The 14,842-nt window shown below is 46.8% G+C and overlaps 1 protein-coding gene across 7 annotated transcripts in view; it reads right to left on the reverse strand.

Annotated features, from left to right (window-relative positions):
• SLC2A9 (solute carrier family 2 member 9) overlaps positions 1 to 14,842 on the reverse strand; it is a 222,302-nt gene that overhangs the window by 59,141 nt on the left and 148,319 nt on the right. For all 7 annotated transcript variants that reach the window (XR_013446272.1, XR_013446274.1, XR_013446273.1 and 4 more), the window contains one exon: positions 3,239 to 3,426. Coding sequence is in view for 2 of the 7 variants with exons in the window: in XM_036110537.2 (XP_035966430.1) it covers positions 3,239 to 3,426 (188 nt within the window). In the remaining 5 variants the exon portion in view is untranslated. The remainder of the gene's footprint in view (positions 1 to 3,238; positions 3,427 to 14,842) is intronic.

A 14,842-nucleotide genomic window follows, 5' to 3' on the forward strand; every position in this document is an offset into this window, starting at 1 on the left:
AAGAAAAAGAAAGAAAAGTCACCCAAAGCAGAAAGGAAGAAGTAAAATCATCACTATTTGCAAATGACATGATCTTAAATGTAGAAAACCCTGAAGATAGCACACACACACACATTGTTAGAAATAATAAATTTGGTAAAGTTGCAGGATACAGAATCAACATACAAAAATCAGTTGTGTTCCGGGCGCCTGGATGGTTCAGTTGTTAAGTGTCTGCCTTTGGCTTAGGTCATGATCCCAGGGTCCTGGGATCAAGTCCCGCATCGGGCTCCCTGCTCAGCAGGAAGCCTGCTTCTCCCTCTCCCCTTCCCCCTGCTTGTGTTCCCTCTCTCGCTGTGTCTCTCTTTGTCTCTGTCAAATCAATAAATGAAAAAATAAAAATCTTTAAAAAAATAAAGAAAAAACCAAAAATCAGTTGTGTTTTTGTATACTAACAATGAACCATCTGAAAGGGAAATTATGAAAATAATTGTATTTACAATAGCATAAAAAAATACTTGGGAATAAAGTTAACTAAGGAAACGAAAGACTTTTGTACTGAAAACTAAAAAACACTAAGGAAATAAATACACAAATAAGTGGAAAAATACTCCGTTCATGGATTAGGATATTTAATATTATTAAAATGGCTACACTACCCAAAATGATCTACAGATTCAATGCCATCCCTATTAAAATCCCAACGGCATATTTTCCAGAAATAGAAAAAAATCCTAAGATTCACCTGGAACCATATCTTTAAAAAGAACAAAACTGAAGGCATCATATTTCCTCTTTTCAAAATATATTACAAAGCAACAGTAATTAAAACAGCGTGATACTGACATAAGACAGACATATAAACTAAGGAAACAGAATAGAGATACCAGAAATAAACCCATATGTGGTCCACTGATTGCTGAAGGGTGCCAAGAATATTCAATGGGGAAAGGATAGTCTGGCAAATAGTGTTGGAAAAATTGGATACCCACATACAAAAGAATGAAAACGGATGCTAATCTTCACTCAAAATGGATTAAGATTTTAAACACAAGAACTGTAAAAATCCTAGAAGAAAACACAGGGGAAAAACTTTGTAACATTGGTCTTGGCAATGATTTTTTTTTTTGGAGACGACACCAAAAGCAAAAATCAACAAGTGTGACTACATCAGACTAAAAAGTTTCTTCACAGCAAAAAAAAAATAATCGACAGAGTGGAAAGGTAATCTACAGCGTGGGAGAAAATATTGGCAACCATATATCTGATAAGGGGTTAATTACCAAAATATATAAGGAACTCCTACATCTTAATAGCAAAACAAAATAAGATAAAACAAAACCCCCCAAGGCCTCCAAACAACTCCATTAAAAAATGGGCAAAGGACTTGAACAGACATTTCCCAAAGAAGACCTACAAATGGCCAACAAACACATGAAAAGACCCTCGACATCACTCATCATCAGAGAAACGCAAATCGAAACCACAGCAAGATATCACCTCACAGCTGTTAGGATGTCTATCATGAAAAAAAAAAGTGCTGGTGAGGATGTGGAAGAATTAGAACCCTTGCACACGGTCAGTGGGAATGCAAACTGGTGCAGCTGCTCTGGAAAATGGTATGGAGGTTCCTCAAAAAATCAGAACTGCGATATGAGTCAGCGTCCCACTTCTGGGTTTTTATCCAGATCGAAATCAGGATCTTGAAGAGATATCTGCACTCCCATGTTCAATGCAGCACTATTCACGGTAGCCAAGGTGTGGAAATATCCTAAACGTTTGCCAGTGGACTAATGGATAAAGAAAATGTGGTATGTGTACGCATGATGGAATGTTATCCGGCCTTGACAAGGAGGGATATCCTGCAGCATGTGACCACATGGATGAACCTGGTGGACACCATGCGGAGGGAAAAAGCTGATCACCAACACTGTATGCTTGCACTTTCGTGAAGTATCTAAAGTAGCCAAACTCATAGAAGCAGGGAGCAGAGTGGTGGTTGCTAGGGGCTGTGGGAGGAGGAAATGGGGGGCTGCCAATCAACAGGTGCAAAGTTTCAGTGAAGCAAGATATATACGCTCTGCAGATGGGCTGTAGGACACTGTGTCTACAGTTCACAATCCGGCATTGCGCACCTGAACGTTTGTTAAGGAGGTGGATCTCACGTTAAATGTGCTCACGACAATAGCAAAACTGATGAAAGGCAGTCACTATGAGGAGGGTGGGATACCTGGAAGCTCAGACCTCCCCAGTGCCGGCCCTTGGAGCAGACAAGATGGTTTCTCCCCATCCCATGCCGATGCAGTGGGGTTTACAGATACACCCTAGTGGGATTTATATAGGAAGTTATATAGGGAATGCAAATTGGAAAATTATGTCCCGGGAGAGGAGAGAATTCTGTTTAGAAATGTCATAGTTCTCAATCCAAATGCCTCATTAAATACAGATTCTATATGTGGCTTTTACTACTCTAAATGTTAGATCTAAGAAATGGATCTGCCCCCTCTCTACCTTCTCAGAACAGGGAGGGAGGCTTTGAGCCTGGAGGTGCAAAGAGGAGGAAAGGGCAGCCCCTGTCCAAGGCCGTGCCCTTGGCCCAGGCCCCTCCTCCTCCTGCTGACTTTAACCAGACCAAGGAGAAGGGTAAAAACAAGTAAGTTGCAAGATGATTTCATTTCATCCCAATGTTTCCAAAAATAGAATCAAGAGTAGTTGAAATGCGGCAAAACACGATGGTTGGAAGTTTCCAACCTTTCCGTCACCTTTCCCTCTCCGGACAGGGACGCCTCCCCTTCTATGTCATCTCCCCAAACACGCCCCAAACCCCCTCCCTGCTGACTTTCAGGGGATGCCAGGCTCATGAATGCAGCGGAGCTGTTTTGTCTGGGGCTCTGTGGAAGGTCCCCTTTATCCTGTTGAAATCAGCCCAACCAAGAGTACTTTTATTTAAATCATCTTTCACTGACAACTTCCTAATACCCATTTTAGTAAGAAATCTGAGTTTTGGGGATCAGAAATTATAATGGTAGGCAGCATTTATTAAGGGGCAACTGTAGCTGCTGCGTTGAACACTCTGCATGGATTATTTCTTTCAGTATTACGTCAGCCCGTTTTACAGATGAGGAAACTGAGGATGGATCAGATGGTGGGATTGCCCGATGGTGCAGAGCTGGGACCAGATCCTGGTACTGAGGCCCAAGCCCTGCCCCACCCTCCCCTCCCCTCCCTCTAGTTCCTCCCTTTGCACAGGGATGCTTACCGCGTTGAGACCGCAGAGCTGGTAGCAGGCCATGGTGGTGACCACAGTGAAAACCTGCCAGCGCACGAGGGGACACCGGAGCAGCTCCAGCACAGACACCAGCTGGACGTTCCTCTGCACGTGGCTCTCCATCAGGACCTCCTCCACCTCTCGGGAGACATCCTCTTTGCCCAGGAAAGTCTGGAAGGCTGCAAACAGGGGCAATCACAGATTTTTAGTAGGGATCAGGATGTTTGCCGAGTCTGACGCTGGGCTCTGTGCGGATAGTCCCACCACCCAGACCCACACATTGTCAGGGAGATAGCTGGCAGGGGTCTTTGAAACCATGAAATTCCAAGCCTTTGTTTGGAAATAGGAAAACAGAGGCCTAGAGATGTGCGGTGATCTGCCCAAGGTCACCTGGTTGGCCAGGAGAAAAGCCAGGAGAGAACAGGAGTCTCCTGATTGCCCCCAGAGGGAAGAGGAGCACGTCCAGGGTTCAAGTTCCATTGCGATCACAGCGCATCGGTCCATTGTTTATAACCATTCCTGCCTCACATGGCTCTGTTAGTAATGGGATGATGTATATACACTAACCCCTAGCTCAGAGCTTCGCACACAGGAGGTGTTCTTTTGATAAATATTGATTGAACGCCTCCTGTCTGCCTGGCCCTGGGTGCTCATCCTTGTTGGAGGTATTCAGATGGTCAGACTGCCTGCCACTTGGCCAGGATGCTGGGAGTAGATTCTATCATCGGGAGGAGAACTGAACTAAATGCTCTCCAAGGCCCTTTCCATATGACCCTGGGGAACACAGGAACCGTGGGTGGACATATTCTCAAAGAGCTAGTCTTCCCAGGATTCAAAATTACCCTTGTGACTTATGCCTTTTCCAGGCTGAACACTGCAAATTTCCAGCCTCAGGGAATCTGCCATTTGTTACCAAGCCCTTAATTGTGCAAACCTCCATGTATATAGATGCAAAGGTGGGCGGACTGATTAGACCCCTGAGATCATGATAATCAGATAACAGGAGACACTTTTAGAACACGGATTTAAATATCCAGGGCTCTAGTATCTATCCTACAGAGAGAGGTGGCTTTGGTGACGGCTCCTGCGGACAGTCCATCCCAGACACAGTGGGCATCAGCCTTGAAAACACTGCTGTGCACTGCAGGGCATGTGAAATTGCTCTTCTTAAGTAGCAGGAAAATAAAGGCTATTAAACTTGCTCCAGATTCTACAAAAAGCAAGCCCATGAAGCCTCTGGGGTGTTATTATTTCCAGTAGTACACTGAAAACGGCTTCAGAATCTTTCTTTTGTAAGCGATGATTTAATACTTTTCTTAGTATTTTATTAAGGATAAATGGAAGAAGTAGCCAAATGAGTAACGTTTCCACATCATTCACTACACCATAGTATTGCTAACACTGTCTCAAAGTTCAAAACGCAACACTCATTTGATAAAGTCATCCTAAAGTTTTAGGGCAGAAAAATATTTCTTTCTCCTTCCTGACATACATGCTTTCCATGTAAAATAAAGAGAAATTTATAGCCTATTTTTTTTTCCTTTCCCACCTTGGCTGCCAGGAAGCTCTCAGCTAAATTTGATGCTCAGCTCTTTAACAGTTTCCTGGAACAAAATCTCTCTTTCTTAAAAGCTGTGATCTCCTTCTTTTAAAGCATCGATTTAATTACCTGCTGTGTATGTGTTCATAAAAACAGTTTCTACTTGCTCCACATCCTTTATTTTTTTAAAGATTTATTTATTTATTTTAGAGAGAGAGAGTGTGGGGGTGGGGGGGCAGAGGGAAAGAGAATCCCAAGCAGACTCCCCTCTGAGCACAGAGTCCGATGCGGAGCTCAGTCCCAGGACCCTGAGATCATGACCTGAGCCGAAATCAAGAGTTGGACGCTTAACCGACTGAGCCACCCAGGTGCCCCTCCACACACCCCTCTTACAAGTTTCCTGCGACTGGGTGAGGAAGAGTATCTGGTGAGGGAGAGCATCATGGCAGACACGGAGATGCACCACTCACTGATGGATGAAGGGGGCAGGAAGGGGGCGGGCGGCCTCCTGTGATAAATCCTAATGCCATCCTCTCTCCGGAGGCCACACTCCTGCAGTCAAGTGGAGACATGGCCTCGCATCCTCCACTGCCTCAGCTTCTAGGCCCACCTGAGCTGGGCCTGACCGCCGTCCGGGATGCTCGGGGGATGGGGATGGGGGGGGAGGTTGGCACTGCCAGGCCCTGCTGACTGGCGGACAGTTGAGTTTCAGGCTCCCCAGGCTGATGCTCAGGAGCACACAGCCCTTGGGGGAGAAGCACTGGCTTTTTTAAGGGACAGTCTCAGGGCCCCCCCCAGGCCCAATTCTCGGCACGTACGAGCTCCAGGCAGTGTGCCAAGTACAGCAGCTGGAGGGACAGAAGCTACAGACCCCGCACAGGCAGCGTCCTCATCAGTCACTCACTTTTCCTAACGTGCATTCTGTGGAATGCCGATTCCCAGAGAAGCTCCATGGAATAAAATGCCTTGGTCAAAGAAGTTTAGTAGCATTGTACACTCTATCTCTTGGTTCAAATGTCACGTTAATTACATAATAAACGTTCTGATAAGTCCTGCATGAAGACACCCATTTAATTTTTGTTTTGCTCCACATTTCCTGCATATATTTGCTGGAGCACCTACTCACAACCTGCAGAGGATCGTCAAGAAATTTTATTCTATGTGACATGTGTCACAGTGGGAGTGAATCCAGGATGTCCCCATGGACTGGAGGAAGAATCCCAATGGAGGACATGGATCAGAGAGTAGAGGCAAATATCACATCATGAAAAGCAGAAAGAGCCCAAATGTCCTCCCAAATAAATCCATATTCTAGTCCCCAGAACCTGCTCATAGGTTAGCTGATATGGCCACAGGGACTTTGCAGATATGATCGAGTTAAGGATCCTGTGATGGGGAGGTTATCCTGGATTATTTGGGTGGGCTCAATGTTATTATGAGGATCCCTGTAAGAGGGAGGCAGGAGGTCAGAGTCGGAGAAGATGTGTTAGAAACAGAGAATGGAGGGGATGCACTTTAAAGATGGAGGAGGGGTCATGAGCCAAGGAATGGGGGTGCCTCTGGAAGCTGGAGACCTTGTAACACCTCGGTTTTAGCCCAGTGAGACCTCTTTTGGAGTTCTGACCTCCAGAACTGTAAGATAATAAATTGGTTTGGTTTTTTTTTTTAAAGGAATTGCTGAAAAATCTTGCTTCAGATAAGGCTTGACCCAGCAGCTCAAACTAAATCACTAAGTAAGTACCAAATTTCTTTCACGTATTCCTGTATCGTTTTAAGCCACTAGGTTTGTGGTAATTTGTTAGAACAGCCAAAGAAAACTAACACAGAGCCATTTTAATTAGACAGAGGTAGCTCCCCCCCAACTCCCACCACTCGCTTTCGGTGTGACATAGGAAAATCATCTGATCTCTCAAGCTTTAGAGTGCTCCTCTTGCCAGGTGGGGCTGACCTCAGCCCACCTATGTCTCTGGTCATTATGACAGCTCCTCAGGGCAAGGATGCAGAGCAGTAGCCCAGAGCCTGGCTCACTGCGGATGCAACACCCATAATGTCCCCTTGCATGGACAAGTGACGCCAGCATCATGCAAAATCTAAAAAGGGCAAATTTGGGGTGTGTCTGCCCAGTGCTGTCTGAGGTCTAGGAGGAAGGGCTGGAAGGGACAGCGGCCACAAACTCCAACTGAGTAGCCACAAACCCAAGGCTTAAGCTCTAGAACCAGGCTGCTAGGGCTGGAGCCCTTGCTATGCCATGTCCCGGCTGGCCGACCGTGGCTGAATTGCTCAGCCTCTCTGTGCCCTAATAACGCCTGGCCTGTAGGCTGTGGCTTGCAGACCAGGTAATGGGCATACACCTGGAGAGGTGCCCAGCCCTGGAAGGTGCTCACTGAGTGTCCCACGTAGGTTGGGAAGCCCACTGGGGTGGGGCCCATGGGCTTCCCTAAAGGTCGGTCTGGCTTCTAGGCAAGGGCCTTCCTGGGGGCTGTCTCTCTGGGTGCACCAGAATGGAGGACAGGACTATCCTGGCAGCTAATTCTGCCTGAGTGTTCATGGCTGCCTGGAACTCGACTGCAAGAGATCCAAGAGATCCAGGTTGTCCCCCTGCCCAGTGAGGAAGGGTGTGGATGCTGGGTCAGGGCAGAATGTGGCAGAGCGGGGAGGTGGCTCACATGCCACATGTCAGCTGTACTCAAGTGGACAACACAGGCCTCGACCTCCACTGGGTGGGCCTGGGCGTCTGCTCCTGGCCAGAGCCTGGATGGCCTCAGGGATTTGGAAGTGGGCTGGTGTGCCGGTTAGGGACATGAGTGCAGTCCCGTAGAGCTCCGAGCTCCTTTCCTTCATGATCACCAAGGGCTGAGCCCCAACACTCTGCCAGCCCAGTTTCACACTGGCGGTACGAAATGAAGAAATGAAGACGAGCAGGTGCTCTTGGCTTGGTCTGACTCACATATCTGAAGTTTCCAGATCAGTGGAGCTGTGTCTGAGGTTCTGCCTGTGTGGCCAACTCAGAGAAAAGAGCTGGAAGCGGACTGCAGCCCACATCGGGCCCTCAAATACCCACCAGCGCCACGCCCCGAGCAAAACGTGGAGAGGTGTGCGGCAGGGAGGAAAGGTGGAGGTGGGCGGTGGGGACAGACTGACGGGGCTCTGTCTGGCATCTGCTGCCCACTAGCCTGGCGCCTGGGCCCGTCTCGAGCGCCTCGCGCACCTCTGCTTCCTCCGGTTCCAGACCATCTGGCGCGGTAACGCCCGCCTGGTCTGCGCGCACCTGTGACCAGGCAGGGACTGCCGTGGCAGGGTGGTTAAGGGCCCCGGCTCTGGGGCCACACTGCCTGGGGCTCAGATCCTCGCTTCTCTCCTCGTCACCTAGTCTGATGCCACGTGAGGTTCTTGATGTTTCTGTGCCTCAGTTTCCTTATCTGTAAGATGGACAGAGCAGCATCGGGGCTGTCTGCGGCGGTAAATGTCAGCACACACGAGGTCCTCGGAACACAACCGCTCTTAACGGGCGACGAGCACTGGAGGCCCGTGAACTGTTCCAGGAGGCACTTGCTATGCCCCTCACCCCTTCCTTCTTCTCTTTTTTTCTTCCTTTTTAGCCTGACAAACGGTACAAAATGCTATAACCTTCCATTGTGGGTTGAATTGTGTCCCCATAAACAGATGTCGAAGTCCTAACCTGGTAACTGTGAATGTGACCTTATCTGGAAACAGGGTCTTTGCAGATGTGATTGTCAGTTAAGATGAGGTCACACCGGAGTAGGATGGGCCCTTAATAAGAGGAGAAGAGACACAGAGACAGACACACAGGGAAGACGGCCCCGTGCGGACGGAGGCAGAGCCTGGAGAGTAAAGCCACAGGAGGCCAAGGTCGGCGGGCACACGCCAGAAGCCGCAAGAGGAAGCAGGTCTTGCTGACAGGTTGACTTTGGACTCCTGGTCTCCAGAACGGGGAGAGAACCCCTCCTGTTTTAAGTCCCCGGTTTGCGGCGCTTTGTTAGGTGGCTACTGCCCTGGATGGCCTCTGTTAGCATTTCTCGCCTCCTGCTAAAGCAAAGTGCACAGCAGCCTGGGGACTTCCTTCGTGTGACCTGGAGGGCCTGTGACAAGGCAGGCAAAGGGACTCCAGGAGGACATGGGGCCATGGGCCTTTGCAGTCTTGTGCCCAGCGCAGTACGGAGCTCCTCTTCCGCTCTGAGCGGGGCTCAGGGCTTCTAAAACTAAGAGGTTTCACCGAAGCATTTATTTTCAGCAGCAACTGGGATTGAAGTTTGCGTTTATTACCGACAGCAGTGGGATCCACAGCGGGGGATGCAGTAGAAGACACTGGAAGTCCTGTTTGTACTGTTACAACATCTCATTATGGACCGACCCTGGAGCCTTCCCACGAACCACATGAGGGTAATGGGGGCTCTGCCACGAGAAGGGGCTGACAGGGCCCTCACCTTTGCTTTCAGTCTAGAGCGATACATTTTAGCTTACGTGTCCCATTGACCGGTCTTGGACTTGGGAATGGTAGTGTTTGGTTCTAATTGAATTAACTCTGATGAACGTACAGGCGGCTTATAAAGAATCCTCCAAAGAAGGCACGAATTAAGGTAAGACTGAGGTTTCTGCACAAAGACAGGAGCCAGCAACCACCTCTGCTCCAGGTGCGAGCCCACTGTCAGCTTCCCAACAGCAGGCGCCTGGCTGAGTTTCGAAAATTTAAGACATAAATAATCCACCTCTTCAAAGTAAAGGTGGCATTTTAAGGAGAGTGAGAAAAGTAGCAGCTTTTCAAAGGAGATTGCTCTGTGGAAAGAGATTTGTGGAAACGGTGCCATCACCATGTGGCCTGGGACCCAAAGTGCTGCACACGGGTCACCAGGTCAAATTCCCACATCTGCACATTAAAAAACAAAATCCCTGCAAACAGTTTCAAAAGCGTTCCTGTTTGAAAATACTCCAGATGAAGAGTGGGTTTTGCTAGATCATGGTAGTCAAAACATAAAAAGGCAACATTGTCTCCTGATTTTGCAGGAACAAAGGAGTGAAGCTGGGAGGGTAGAAATCTACCTGCTCCAGCCCCCCCCCCCAATCCCCAACACTGCATTCCTAGCAGATGGGACTGCAAGACAAATACTAAATTCCAAGTGTGTTAAGTTCAGCCAGCCTTGCTGCTGCCTTCCGTTTGGATCTACATTGTTTTCTGAGGTTCTTTTTGAGCTCTCATCACGATTCGGGTGTGATGGTGTGATGGGGACACCAGAGGAAACCACTGCTGTCAGCCCTGGTAAATGGAGCAGCTGGGAGCAGGGCCCCAGCAAGGGCCCCAAAACCCTTGCTCTGGATGCTCGGTTATGATCCCTGGGAATTTAGAACCAGAACTTTCAGATCTTCCCTCCTTCCTCCTGCCCCCTTACTGCTTCCTTCCTTCCTTCTTTCCCTGCCTTTCTTCCTAAGTCTTCATTCCATATCCTGAATTCTTGAAGAGCCTAGAAGCATGCTCAGGCTTCATCTCACCCATCCATTTGCCCATCACTTGCATCAGACTGAGCCAAAGGCCTGAGTTGTAAATCAGCACCAATTTCATTACACTTTGGAAGCACAGAGAAGATTGGTTTGAATTAACTCTTGCATTCTTTTTTCACCCAGAGCCCCTAAGTAACATTCCCTTCCTTCCAATCTCTAGAGGAAGGCCTGGAATCTGCCTCTGGAGCTGGGGCCCTACTCACAAAGGGGCAGGAAACCATGCAGGGAGGGGACAAAGCACATTAGTGCAGTGTCGGGGGTGTCCTGAGGCTGGTAAATGGCTCTCACTGATGCTCCTCTCATCACTGTGGTCCTACCAGATCAAGGCAGGTGCTTACGCTGGTGTAAGGCTTACGACACCTCCTGCCAGAGGCTGGGTCTTATTCAGGGCCTGGCATGAAGCAGGTGCTCAGACCACATTGGATGAATGTAACTGGTCCCTCCTCATATTTGCTTAGTCTGAAGAAGGAGATCCTCTGCGAGGAGAAGCCTAGATGTGGATAAGTTTGGACTCTTTGGCTCTGAGGTCAGAACGAGGACCAATGGCAGCAGCTGTGATGCGTCAGAAGTCAGCTCACCACGAGGAGGAACTGACTGATGTGGCCAAGGGGAGATCGGGCGGTTTCACAAGCAGTGAGCTCCCCATCCCTGAAGGTGTGCAAGGAAAGGCATGATGACTACCTGTCAGAGATACTGTGGGAGGGACCCAGGCATTGAACAGAAAGAAGGACGAGGTCTCTTAAGCAAGTGGAGAACCCAAGAAGTGTTCAGGTTCCATGGAAGCCTGCGAGAGAACGAGATGAGGGCATCTAGGGGGCAGGGAGCAGACAGGACAGACACTTTCAGTTTTAACTAGCTGTCCATGGGGAGAGAGGAAATGGCCTTAGAAATTCATAGTCAGTGAGTCCATTTCAAAAGGACATTTGCTTATGGAAAATAACCCTCCAGGAGGGGTCTGTTCTCTTGAGTCTCCAAGTCACTTAAATAGTTCATCTGATCTACTTGGGTCCTCTCCCTGCTCAGGCTCCCACTCTCGCCCTTGCACTTGAAGTAAAGGCTTCCCGTGGCTCACACCTCATATTCCTGGCCATGTTCTAATCACTAATTCCAAAGAACTTGAAGAAGAAATGAGAATTTTCATTTCCCAAGTGGAGAGAAAATCCTCTGGGCAGTGCGGTCAATTTCTGGGCTGGGAGAGGAAGTTCTTATGTAATCAGATATTGTACCAGTTAAAGACTCGTCTTCATACAAGGGGAGTCAAGAGACCAAGCAGGCAGGGGAGGCAACATTATTGTGTACCTACTATGTGCCAGACTTTGGGCTAGGTGTCTTACAGACCTTATCGAGATAACCTAGTGTTGTTCTGTTCTCTGAGCCTCAGAGGAATTGGGAAATGTACCAGAGATCACAGGTAGAAGGTGAGGGAGTCAGTGTTCCAGCTTGATCTTTCTTTGCACACACCTCAACGAATGATGAAAAGAAACCACAGAGATGAAAAGCTAACAGAACCAAATTCAGTTCATTTCAACTAACCTGCAGCTTTTTAGAGCTTGCTATGTGTGGGGGGATGCAAAAGTGTCCTGTGTTAGGGGAAGAAAAAGGCACAGTTTCTGCTCAGAAGGAGTCCTTTAGAGGGAGACAGAACACATCTCACTGCAACTCCAGGTGGATAGTGCTGGATGTGGGGCCTGCAGGAACCTCAGGAAACCCCCGCAAGTTCAGTGCTCCTACTTGCCTTTTAACAGATGGGGAAACTGAGGCTCAGAGGGATGAAGCAATGTGTCCAAGTCACACGGCAGAGCTGCCATTCTGGCCCCCATGGTGCTGCGTGCCTGGGTTGGTGCAAGCATGACTTGGGCTGATCCTGCCAGGAGGCGGTCGCTGAGAGCAGATCTTGTATCATGCATCCCTTGTCCGAGAGGTTAGGTCAGGCCATTAGGCAGATGGGAAGTCCTCTTTCCCCAGAGTGCTCTTTAGATGTCTGCTGGCATTCTGCCTTTGCAAGGATTGTTTCTGCATGTAATGCAATTAGCAGCTGCATTCATATTGTCAGGATCTCTATAGCTGTACCTTATTTTTTTCCATTAGTGAATGAATAATTTATTATTACTAAGATAAAAAAATTATTCTCTTATGGTAAGGACACTGAACATGAGATCTGCCACGAAAACACCTTTGTAAGTGCACAATGCAGTATTTAAGTGCACAATAGACACAATGTTGTGGAGCAGATGTCTCGAATTTATCCATCTTGCATAAACTTTATACCCACTGATTGCAACTCCCCACTTCCCCCTCCCCCACAGCCCCTGGCAACCACTATTCCACAGTTTGGTTCTATGAACTTGACTATTTTGGATACTTTAAGTGCGTGAGGTCAGGCAGCTCTCTCCCTCCTGTGACTGGCTTATTTCACGCAGCATAAGGTCCACCAGGTTCATCCATGTCACACACTGCAGGATTCCCTTCTTTTTTAAAGCTGAATAATAGTCCATTGCATGTGTATACCACATCTTCTTTATATGTTCATTTATCAATGGACATTTAGGTTTTTTACACATCTTGGCTACTGTGAATGGTGCTGCATTGAACATTTAAGAGTGCTAATATCTCTTTGAGATCTTGATTTCAATGCTTTTGGATAAATGCCCGGATGTGGGACCGCTGGTCATATGGTATTTCTATTTTTCATTTTCTGGAGACTTCCTAGTGTTTTCTATAGTGGTTGCACCATTTTGCATTCCCGCCAACAGTGTGCAAGGGTTCCAGTTTCTCCATGTCCTCACTAACACTTGCCTTTGGAGTTTTTGATACTAGCTATTCTGTTGATGTGAAGTGATATCTCACTGTGGTTTTGATTTGCATTTCCCTGATCATAGCAATGTTGAATTTTTTTCCACATATCCATTGGTAAAGTATGTCTTCTTTGGAGAAATATCTATCCAAGTTCTTTGCCCATTTTTAAATAAGGTCACTAGATTTTTGGCTATTGAATTGCAAAAGTTCCTCATTTTTTTGGCTATTATTAGTCCTTATCAGATACACGGTTTGCTAATATTTTCTACCATTCCATAGGTTACCTTTGCACTCTGTTGATTATTTCCTTTGCTGTACAGATGCCTTTTAATTTGATGTAGTTCCCCTTACCCATTTTTGCTTTTGTTGCCTATGCTCTTGGTGTCATATCCAAGAAATCCCTGCCAAAACCAATATTAGGAAGCTTTTCTCCTTTTGTTTTCTTCTAGGAATTTTATGGTTTCAGGTCTTACGTTTAAGTCTATAATTTATTTTGAGTTGATTTTTGTGTATGGTGTAAGCTAAGGGTCTAACTTCATTCTTTTGCGTACAGATATCCAGTTTTATAGTTATCCTCTATCCAGAAGACACTACAGCCCACAGCCAACAACATGCTCAACAGTGAGAAACTGAAAGTCTTTTCTCTGAGGTCAGGAACAAGAGAAGGATACCCACTCTCATGACTTCTATTCAGAAGTCCTAGCCAGAGCAATTAAGTGAGAAAAGGAAAGAAAAGACATCCAAATTGGAAAGGAAGAAGTAAAATCATCCTTGTTTGCAGACAACATGATCTTAGATATATAAAACCCCAATGACTTCACCCGAAATACTGTTGGAACTAAACACATAGATTCAGTCAAGTTGCAGGATACAAAATCAACGTGCAAAAATCAGTTGCATTTCTATACATGAACAGCAAACTACCCTAAGAGGAAATTAGAAAAAAATAATCCCCTTTACAATAGCATCAAAGAGAAGAAAATACTTAGGAACAAGATTACGTAAGGAGGAGAAAGACTTTTACACTGAAAATTATAAAACACTGATGAAAGAAATTAAAGGGGACACAAAGAAATGGAAAGACACCCTGTGTTCATGGTTGAAAGATTTAAGATTGTTAAAACGACCGTATTACCCAAGGCCATCAACAGATTCAATGCCATCTTATTAAAATCCCAATGGCATATTTTACAGAAATAGAAAAAAAATAATGTTACAATTCATATGGAACCACAAAAGACCATGAGTGGCCAAAACAACTTGAGAAAGAACAAAGCAGAGCCATCAGGGTTCCTGATTTCAAAATATGCTGCAGAGCTACCATAATTCAAACAGTATGGTACTGGCAGAAAACAGACAGACATAATAGACCAATGGAACAGAATAGAGAGCCCAGAAATAAACCCACGGCTACACAGTCAACTGGTCTTCAACAAGCTGTGGCTGAAACAGGCAAAATAGCAAGGTGGCCAAGGGCTAACTAACACTGGGGTGAGAGAGAGGAGGGGCACAACAGATTTACCCTGCGTGACCTGGGGAGTCACTTGGCAGCTAAAACCTCGGCTGTCTTCTGTAAGGAAATAGAGTGAATAATGTCAATGTGAACAAGACTAGCCAATGTTCACAGAAGGCTACTATGTGTTTCAGAAGGTACTCGTGAGAATCAACTGACATGTGTCTATCAGGTGATAAGCCAGGGATTATCCCTGGTGGACAACAGTTATCAGTGGTAGCTTTCCGAGGTA

This window comes from Halichoerus grypus, chromosome 3 (genome assembly GCF_964656455.1).
Source record: "Halichoerus grypus chromosome 3, mHalGry1.hap1.1, whole genome shotgun sequence".
Lineage (NCBI taxonomy): Eukaryota > Metazoa > Chordata > Mammalia > Carnivora > Phocidae > Halichoerus > Halichoerus grypus.